This window comes from Solanum tuberosum, unplaced genomic scaffold, assembly GCF_000226075.1.
Source record: "Solanum tuberosum cultivar DM 1-3 516 R44 unplaced genomic scaffold, SolTub_3.0 scf00072, whole genome shotgun sequence".
In the NCBI taxonomy this organism is placed as follows: domain Eukaryota; kingdom Viridiplantae; phylum Streptophyta; class Magnoliopsida; order Solanales; family Solanaceae; genus Solanum; species Solanum tuberosum.
The window spans coordinates 123,692-134,503 of NW_006238999.1; the positions used below are offsets into that span (position 1 = coordinate 123,692).

Consider the following 10,812-nt stretch of genomic DNA (forward strand, 5'->3'; position numbering starts at 1 on the left):
ACTAAAGCATACCTTTGCAGCAACTTTTAGCATTATTTTGAGCGACTTGTATACCTATTAGCGGCGGTTATATAACTATTAGCAGCGACTGTTGTAGCTATTAGTAGCATTATTTGTTGCCGCTAAAATAATTTTACCGGCATACCTGTTGGGTGGTAACTTTTTGCTTCTAAAACTTACTTGGACGTCGGTTAATACAACTATTGATGAGTAGAGTTGTTGCTAAAAACATAAGCAGCGACTTATATGCCTAATAGTGGCAACTTTTGCTGCCGCTAATGCTAGGTTACTAATGTATTCTTTTAGCATCGGTTTATATAACTTAGCGTCGACTATAGTGGTTGCTAAGACATACTTTTTAACTTTGTTGCTGCTAATACATACTTTTTAAGAGAAGTCCCTGCTTATCTCCAATCCGTCTGAAATTTGATAAGAGTCCCATAAAAACAATTGAATAACTTGGTGAAAACCAAGGTCTCTACAACATCATACCTTGTAGGACAAAAAGGATTTTAGCATTCTCTTGAGACAGTTGCATTGGCCACACTTTCATCCGTTTTCATTTTTTGTCATATCAAGAGAATTCAACTTTCATTATGACATTGAATTTGCTTTTTCCATAGCAAAGTAGTAATGATGATGAAAGAAACTAGTAAAGTGAATAAACGGAGGATTCAACATCATAAGTAGCATTTCCCCCACTTCAGGGATTCATGGGAGAAGCCACATTACATCTAAATTATCCCTTGAGATTTAGCTGAACACCAAACAAAAGCATATTCTTAGCAAAAGCCCGTGTTATTGAACGTTGATGAAGCAAAGCGATGACCAATCTTTCACAAAACTAGGTGAACTTATGGAGGTAGAAATATGATCCACTATAACTTTTAACTTGATCAATTTGATGAAAGGATACAGGAGCTGTAGAAACCACTTGTGAGTAATCTGCAAAAAACATTTTCATAAAAGTGTATACTGGCTCTTCTGCCGAACAACAACCAAAAAAATAACTTCCAGAAACGCATGAAATGCGTCAATTATGAGAAAATCTAACAATTTAAGAACACATCTTTTAACTGGAATCTACCTTGCATATGCCAAAAATCAAGGGAGAATTTTTTTCCTTCGACGTGGGGTCTCTCTCTTGACAAACATCTTCTCAAACTCATCAAGGGGTCGACTGGAACCATCAGGTTGACTAACGAACTTCCAGCCACCACCATTCCCACGCTTGCCACGAGATCCTAGCATCTCGACAGTGAAATTCCAGCCATCTGAAGGGCGCCTGCGGCTATACTTGTGGCATTTCACTTTTTTCGCCATCTAAAACCAAAAGCAGAACCATGTAGCCCAGAGTTAGTAAAACAGAATAACAGTACACCCAACAGATCAAAATCTTATTTTGGTTCAACAATACATCAGATCATTATGGTACACGTATTGTTTCTTGGTTCCTAGACATGCTAACCTTCATCTTGTTAAAGTTCATCCTTTGGACAAACTCTTGATACAGCATCTCATCTTCCTTCATTGATATTTCATAGTGCACCTCATCAGGATCCCTGGTAGTCCCATCCCAACCCTCGGGCATGACCTTGAAGTCGGGTTTATAAGGAAGAGTTGCAACATGGAATTCCCTGTCATGAGAATTGAAAAATCTGCAGAACAAGCAAGATTAGTATTTTCATAAATCATAACAGTTCTTCTAATGGAGTTGGCCATTTTCATGACAATTTCCAGGTGATCAGCACAAACATATTGCTAGACTAGAGCAAGCATGCATGTGCTTGCTTTCATGATGATATCACTGAAGATAAAGATGCTTGTGTCCAAGGAAAGATGTGAGACAAGCACCGCTGCATAACAGTTTGACAATGAAACCCTGAACCACGTCCATTAAACGTTGACTTCTTCCAAATTTATTTTAGTGGATTTTCTAAGTTATATTTAGCTTGCGACACATACATACTAGGTTGGTAGTAAACAATTTTGTACTGACATAAACAACATTTAATAGGTAATAATGTGAATATGTTTATCCAACCAGCAAATAAGGAATCAGGATCCAGGAATGTGAACAATCAAATCAGATAACTATCGTGAGTCTGTAGTGATTAGTGAAGAATCATTATGGGAAAACATAAAGCAACACAAGGTTTTTCCAGGTCTTCTTGAAGGTTTTTTCTTAAATCAAGTAAAGTCCAGGTCTACTATACTACCCCTATCCTGACTCCTGAGTGTGACTTAAATATTATGAATAGTAGGGATGATAAAAGAAAATTCATATTATATTTTTTTTTGAAAAGGCATTCATATTATATTTTGAAAAAAACAACAATATGGTATAGTGCTCTTTTGAGATTGGATCGATTAACAAGAATTTGGTAAGTATAATCCTAGATAGTTTATTATTACTACTTCTCCTTTCAAACAAAATTCAAAAAATTAAAGAAGACTAAAAATTAATTAATACTTTTAATAGTAACACAAGATTAGAGACTTGAGTTATTTAGAGAACGGAAAAGGTTCAAAATGCCCTCAACATATTAGAAATGGTTCAAAAGTGCCCTCATTCTACCTATTGGATCCAATTTGCCCCTTCTTCCACCTATTGGATCAAAACTGCCCTTAACCTATTAGAAATGATTCAAATTTGCCTTCCTTCTACCTATTTGATCAAAAATGTCATTAACATACTAAAAATAACTCAAAAATATTTCCTAATTCTAATTATATACTCCCTCCATTTCAAAATAAGTGAATTGTTGAGGCAATGCACACCCATTAAGAAAAAAAATTTAGGACATAAAATAAAAACCACTTTCCACTTTTGCCCCTTTAGTTATTCTCAAACTATTCTTGAAAATATAAATAATTCAAAGTAAAATCATAAACATGAACAATTAACTCTCTTGAAATTATCACAAAAAAGATATAAATGAGGGGCAATAATGGGAAAAAATACAACTCTCTTGAACTTTGAACAATTCACTTATTTTGAACTATGGAAAAAGGCTCAACTCACTTATTTTGAAATTGAGAGAGTATGTCAATAAAACAATTTCCTGTAATTTAGCAATTATTTAGTTTTCTTTTGATTTGTAAATTATTTTTTTTGAAAAATTCTTGGTTGTCTGTCTAAAACATTGTCTAGTCTAATAGAAGTACTTAATTTAAATAAACAAAATATATGAACTAACCTGTTAATTAACCCGAATGTATGTTGTTTAAAAATATTTTCTTAGACACATAATGAGGAATTTCATTATGCGTGCATGGCTGTATGCCCATAAAAAGAAAAAATTTTGTTGAGATTTTTCTTCTTTTAAGATGTTCCTTACGAAAGAGTGTAAATACAATATCACTTGACGGCAGTGTGATAGTGCAATGCCTCATTTATAGCTCTAATCCCTAAAAACAAAGGAGCCACTGAATTGAGGGATTACAAACCAATCAGCTTGACTGGCAGTGTTACAAAATTTCATCTAAACAATCTAGTCAGATCTTGCAATGCCTCATTTTAAGCTCTAATCCCTAAAAAGAAAGGAGTCGCTCAATTGAGGGACTACAGAACAATCAGCTAGATTGACAGTATTTACTAGAGGAAAGATTAAAAAGGATGGTGAGAAGCCTGAATCAGGACACCAAAATGCCTTCATCAAAACAAGGCAGATCACAGATGCAGCCCTACTAGCTAATGACACTCGAGACTGGAAGATGAAGTCAGGGCAGCCTGGTCTACTTTTCAAACTTAACATTAAAAAGGCTTTTGACCAGCTTAATTGGGCATACTTGATCAACATACTCAGGCAAATGGGATTTGGGGAATGCTGGATTAGATGGATCAAATTTTGTACCACCACAGTTAAGTACTCATTTCTGATCAAAAGGTCCTGTACAGGGAGATCCTCTTTCACCCTTCTTGTTCATCCTAGCTATGAAAGTCAAAGTAAAATGTTACACAACACTTGATGGAAGATTTTGAGGAGGGGAATGCAGATGGCAACTATGTAAGAGACTGTTAGTAACAGTATCCCACATTCTTAATCCAACTGTTTGGTCATCTTATATAGCTGATTCAACCAGTCCCTGTAACTACTTATGAACTTTTTTTGGATTATGTCTGCTCTTTTAGTTATTTTGTAAGTTATTGTACAGGAACAAACACCTTCTTTTGTTGTAATTTTTGCCTTGCAGCATCTTCTTGATGACTTCTAATGAAATTTCCTTACTTCATCCAAAAAATAGATAAAAAGTAGATAATAAATATTTCCAGAACCCTAATGTTAATATTATAATATAATAGCTAGACCATTTATATAATAACCATATATATTCTAGAAGCATAGCTAAATACTTAGTTGGCCAAACTAGACCTTAATACACTATAGCTGATACTACTAAGGCAGATCAGGATCTTAGCAAACTGCCATCCCTCCCCCCCCCCCCCCCCCCCCTCACCCCCCCCCCCCCGACATACTCAGGCAAATGGGATTTGGGGAATGCTGGATTAGATGGATCAAATTTTGTACCACCACAGTTAAGTACTCATTTCTGATCAAAAGGTCCTGTACAGGGAGATCCTCTTTCACCCTTCTTGTTCATCCTAGCTATGAAAGTCAAAGTAAAATGTTACACAACACTTGATGGAAGATTTTGAGGAGGGGAATGCAGATGGCAACTATGTAAGAGACTGTTAGTAACAGTATCCCACATTCTTAATCCAACTGTTTGGTCATCTTATATAGCTGATTCAACCAGTCCCTGTAACTACTTATGAACTTTTTTTGGATTATGTCTGCTCTTTTAGTTATTTTGTAAGTTATTGTACAGGAACAAACACCTTCTTTTGTTGTAATTTTTGCCTTGCAGCATCTTCTTGATGACTTCTAATGAAATTTCCTTACTTCATCCAAAAAATAGATAAAAAGTAGATAATAAATATTTCCAGAACCCTAATGTTAATATTATAATATAATAGCTAGACCATTTATATAATAACCATATATATTCTAGAAGCATAGCTAAATACTTAGTTGGCCAAACTAGACCTTAATACACTATAGCTGATACTACTAAGGCAGATCAGGATCTTAGCAAACTGCCATCCCTCCCCCCCCCCCCTCTTCCTTTTTGAAGCCCAGAGGGTAGCTTCATTTCTTGTATCCAATCTTCATGTGTACTCTGTATCGTTATTCTAAGAACTAGTACAGTCGTGACATAGACCACAATCCAGTTTTTACGACTATATTATCGATCCACTAGCTTTCGGTGTCAAAGGAATTTTGATAGTCTTCAAGAGAATGAAACAGTAGACTTCTAGCTTTATATGCCATTTCTTACACAACTTCTAAGACTACCCACCCATTGAGCACGATAGTTGGTTGTCAAAATATTTTGTTCCAGTCTTTATGCTCAGAATTGAGGTAAGAGAGACATAACTCTTCCTCAATGAGTCATGTTTTATAAGCGGGTATGGGTCATGGGTTACACTAGTTTTATGATTGTGATGCATTCTAATGCTATCTTAAGTCAAACAATATGTTTTCAATGATTTCATGTTTATGAACTATTCATTTGAAGCTAGCACATATTTGCAAACTTCTTTTTTTATCAAGTAAATGTATTTTTTTCATTCATAAACATGGACAAACTGGCCGTCTACAAGGGAGACACATCAGTTTAATCAGAGGGTAGAGAAGAGGTTAGCAGTTTGGAAGAAAAGATACTTGTCCAAAGGAGGCAAGGAAGTGCTTATTAAGAGCACTTTATCGAGTATCCCTACATGATGCATGTCCCTGTTCAACTCTACCACCATAGTCATAGGAAGCTAGAAAGGTTGCAAAGATATTTTCTTTAGGATGAGGCAAAGAAGTTTCACTTAGTTTGATGGGAAACTATGACATCTCCTAAACGGCCAGGAGGTCTTGGGCTTAAGGATTTGAAGGTTTTTAACAAAGCACTTTTGGGTAAATGATTGTGGAGATTTGGCGTGGAGGGAGAAGCTTCATGGAGAAATGGAAGGAGGTGGAGAACAAATAGGATCACTATGCCTTTAGGTTGTGGTGTGAGGAGGAACATTATGAAAGGGTGGGAAGCCTTTGATGATAGGAGGCTAACAACAAAACACAATTAGGGATTCATTGGAATCCTCACATTTATTTGGAATTTTTCGGATGGGTCACGCCAATAGGATGAACTAAATGAGTTTTGCAACATGAATTTTGTATTGCGCACATTACTTAGACGGGCTCTAGAGAGGCATATAGGAAGGAATGGAGAAATTTGGAATGAAGAAATCGAATATGAAAGAAAAGACAAACAAATGAGATAATATTGGAGACTATTAACCATTCACTTCCAATCCTAGAAATCCCCCTTCAACCTCAAATCCCAAAACATTTCTTCCCATTGTGTCCCCTTATGTGTTGGACTATCGCCTCTGTTTGACAAGAAACCTTATAAATGCTTGGAACTCCTCTTAGCATCATATTTCCGGACTATTTATCTCCCCAGAAGCTAACTCTTCTCTCATCCCCTACCTTGAAAGAAAGATTATCATAGTATCTACCCATCCATTCATGATATTCCCCCACACCCAAAAGACAACGTGATATCATTAGTTCTCCAACTCCTTCTAACACTCCATACTTGTCTACTAAGTACTATCACCTCTCTCCATAAGGATTGGAACTCCATCCCATTTCCCCACAACCATTTTCCCAACAAAGCTTTGTTAAAAATCGTCAAATCTTTTACTCCCAGCCCTCAACACTTCGGAGTTGTCACCGCCTCCCATTAGACCAAATGATACTTCCTAACCCGTTCGCCGAATCCCCAAAAAGTTTCTTTGAAGTCTTTCCAATTTTCTTGTAACATTGGCCGGGCATGAAACAATGACATAAAATAAGTGGGGAGGCTTGATAAAGTGCTCTAAATATGCACTTTTTAAATAGTGAAGACTATACTAAAATTTGAATTAGGTTGCAGTGTTGAAAATGATCCTATCGTCTATTTGGGTTTACCTTTTGGTGCAAAATAAAACAAAAAGGGATATGGCAAGGCATTCTTGATAAATGTGAGAAAAAGCTATCCATGGGGGCGGGGGGTGTGCATAGCTATCCTTTGCGGTCAAGACTAGCGTGGATAAATAGCTATGCTTCTATGACTTCAAAATTCATGTGGCACTTGTGTCGACACGACATGGGTGGGTATGGGATCCACACTGACTTGGTCAACTTACCCTAGGTGCTTTGATAGGGTACTTGGTTTAATTTTGGGTTTATGTCATAAACATATATAGTTATATAAAGTATGCAAATGATTTTCTACAACACAAGATATCTTATGAATAAACATTAGATGTTTATAAAGAACTAAATTTAATTAGTTTTGGTTCAATAGCTTTAATTAATCAAGATATATACTTTATATGTTGTAATATACATTTATTGGTCGTATCACAACACTCGGATCCATACCATCGGAGTTCAAGCAACATAGGTAAATATTGCTTTGGATTGTCTTCCAACCTACATGATGTCTTTTCTCTTGTCCCCATCCCAACTTGTATTGAAAAAGGAATAACAGTTTGAGAAACAATTTTCTTGGGGAGGGCAGCTCGCAAAGAAAGAAACTATACTTTGGTTTGACGGCCTGCAGTTTTGAGATGTAAAACCTCAAGCTGCACACTAAAAGCCTCCTAGGCAAATGGCTTTGGAGATTGAATGATATTCGTGAAGCTATAAAATATGGAAAGAAGAATTCTGGTCTCCTAAACCTGCTATAAGGCCTAGCAGAGTGGCTGTGTGGAAGAACACTTGCAAATACCAGGAAACATCAAATTTTGGTTAGATAGATGGCTGGATATAGGGATTCTGAAAGAAGTGTTCCCTGTTTTATACAATATAGTTCTGGAATAGATGCACATATTGCAGATTGTTTTATGCACAAGTGTGGATGGCCAGCAGTAGTGGTGTATTCATGTTAAAAGCTATTGCAATCTACTGCAAAAACAAACAGGACAATGGGAGGCTGAACGTCCATAGAAAATGTATTGGAGAATGAAAGCACCAGAAAAAAAGTCCAGCTCTGGATAGACAGCAGAAAAAGAAGCATGCTTAACTCAAGATGTATCACAGAGAGGGGCTTCTATCTCTGCAACAGATGCTTTCTATGTGAAGATTCACCAAAAAAATATAGGCATCTCTTTTTGCATTGCAACTTCTTCAAAAATTTGGACTCTTTTTAATTATATTTGAAGTTAGCTGGGTGACACCTCAAATGTGAAACACCTACTCAATTGTTGGCGGGGACAGAAAATTGATAGAAGACTAAATTCAACTTGGAAGACTATCCCAATTTGCATCATGTGGACTATTTGGAGGAAAGAAAAAATAAATGTTTTGGAAAGGGAAAAATCACATACTTCTTTTCTAAAGTACAAATGTATACAAAACTTATACTAATGATATAGGAGCAATACAATGGAAAATCCAGCATTTCTTTTGGATTTTGTGGAAAGCCTTGATGTTGTTGCTGTTGATATGCTCATGTTTTCAACTTTTATACTTTTGTGGTACCCTTTGGGTAATAAACATTAACAAAGTACCATTTTCAATAAATAATAATAGGAACATCAAACTTGGACGAAGTTATAAGTAACAACATAATCTCGAAGGATTCTAAAGGAAATAACTTCAGAATCTAATTCACTTACTCTGGGCATGTATCTAGCAAGAGCTCCACCGAGTCATCCAATGGACGCCCAAGCTTCTTCTCTTCCTCCTCCTCAAGTTCCTTCAGCCATAGAATTGCATGAACCCTCTGCCTCATGATCCTGTAATCTTTTGCTAGGCGCTCAACTGTATACAACTCTGGATTCTCCTTATGCTTCTTGTACATTTCTGTCTTTTCTGAATCCTTCAAATAAGACCCCCTTGCACCTGGCTCCATTACCTGCTCCAATAACACCAAACTTTGATAATCCATCATAGTTGGGAAGGATACAACCACTTCATACCCTTATTTGTTCATCGAGTTCTTAGTGTTGTACCAGAAACATTTTCGAATAACCAAAAAGAAAGTTACTTTCTCCCAATCCCATTTTATATGCTAGTGAAAAGAAATTCTTTAAGACTGTGAAAGACTACAACAAGAAAGTATGGTTTGCAATATTACAACATATGTTATTTCTCAAAAGTAAAACTTTATCTTCAAAAAAACTTCAAATTAACCCAAAAATAAAAATTAAACAATCTAACCCCTGTGCATTGAACCACAATGAATCTTGGGAACAAAGCAAATACAGTACATTATCTCTAATCAATATAGACCATACATGCCTACAGAATTATCAAAATTCTGGTTCATAACTAGAAAGCTTCACATTACTTCTTATGGTGGCTGGGCTTCAGACAAGAGGATGTATTGTGTGGTTGGGCAATAACAGTGGCACTTTCAAGGTTAACGCAACTTACAGAATGATGAACCACCCCAATCTACAATTAAACAGCTGGCCTAGGAATTGGAAAACAAAAATACCACATAAAGTAGCTTGCTTTCTGTGAGGCTACTAGCTAAGGGAGCAGGCCTTACACAGGATAGTTTGCTGAGGAGAGGGATCCCATTATGTTCCAGATGTTTCTTTTGAGGTGAAAAGGCAGAGACTGTTAATCATCTATTCCTACATTGCAAGACCACAACACAACTTTGGATAGTATTCTTAAATATCAAAGGCATTTCATGGACTGTGCCTGGAAAGGTTTCAGAAGCACTTAACCGAGAATTGGGAGGAGGCAGGTCTACCGGCAAAAGACAGAAGTAGATGGAGAATTGTTCTTGCCTGCATCTGGTTGACATTTGGAAGGAGGGGAAGTCTAGATATTTTGAGAATGTAGAGAATAGTACGCAGAGTACCAAGTTGAATACTACCTTCTTTTTTATATAATGAGAAGTTGAATAGTACCTTGATCCTGTGTTTTTGGTGTAATCAGTTAAACTCAAACGATAAAGACCTTACTTGAACAGGATGTGTTCTATAGGCTCGTACCACAGTATCCTTGAGTTCTATAGAGACAGTAAACCAAGTTTGGTAGATGAACGCTGGGATCTGATCCTCAGAAGAAATCTCCCAGAATACTTGAATTGTTTAAGGTTCTGGAGAATTTTCAAGGTATACAAACAGGCGAGGATTATTTATGGTGGCAAGGGCACAACAAAGGTAGTTACAAGGTGAAAGAAGGATACAAACAGATAAGTACTGGTGGCATTCAAGACTTCAAATGGCCTTGGAAGCAAATCTGGAGGAACAAAGTGCCACACAAAGTGGCATGCTTTACATGGCTACTAGCCAATAAAGCAGTTTTGACGTTGGATAATGTGGCCAAGAGAGGAATCTCTCTATGTAACAGATGTTCCTTATGTGGTAAGGCTAATGAGACAGTGAGACATCTCTTCTTACATTGCAACTTTACTGAGCAGCTGTGGCAGATTTTCCTTAATCTCAGAGGCATATCTTGGTGTATGCCTAGCAAGATTGATGAGACTCTATTCAGTTGGGAGATGGCTGGAGTTGGGGCTACAAACAGAGAAAGATGGAGGATGATCCCTGCTAGTATTTGGTGGACTATATGGAGGGAGAGAAACGAGAGATGTTTTGAGAATAGGAACAACAACTTGCAGGAAGTAAAGCTTAAGTGTATTTTGTTGTTCTGCTTTTGGTGTACAAATGTCTACTCCAATGAAACTGAGTCAATCATAGATGTTTTAGGATCCATTTAGATTTGGTTCAGTTTTTGGATAGATTATACT

General features: G+C 36.7%; 1 protein-coding gene across 1 annotated transcript in view; it reads right to left on the reverse strand.

Annotated features, from left to right (window-relative positions):
- Positions 1–496: 496 nt before the first annotated feature.
- LOC102600786 (uncharacterized) overlaps positions 497–10,812 on the reverse strand; it is an 18,442-nt gene continuing 8,126 nt past the window's right edge. Inside the window, exons 2-5 of the mRNA XM_006345693.2 lie at positions 8,720–8,958; positions 1,469–1,658; positions 1,088–1,323; positions 497–945 (exon numbers count right to left, since the gene is read on the reverse strand). Coding sequence (XP_006345755.1) covers positions 1,105–1,323; positions 1,469–1,658; positions 8,720–8,958 — 648 coding nt within the window. The 3' untranslated portion in view covers positions 497–945; positions 1,088–1,104. The remainder of the gene's footprint in view (positions 946–1,087; positions 1,324–1,468; positions 1,659–8,719; positions 8,959–10,812) is intronic.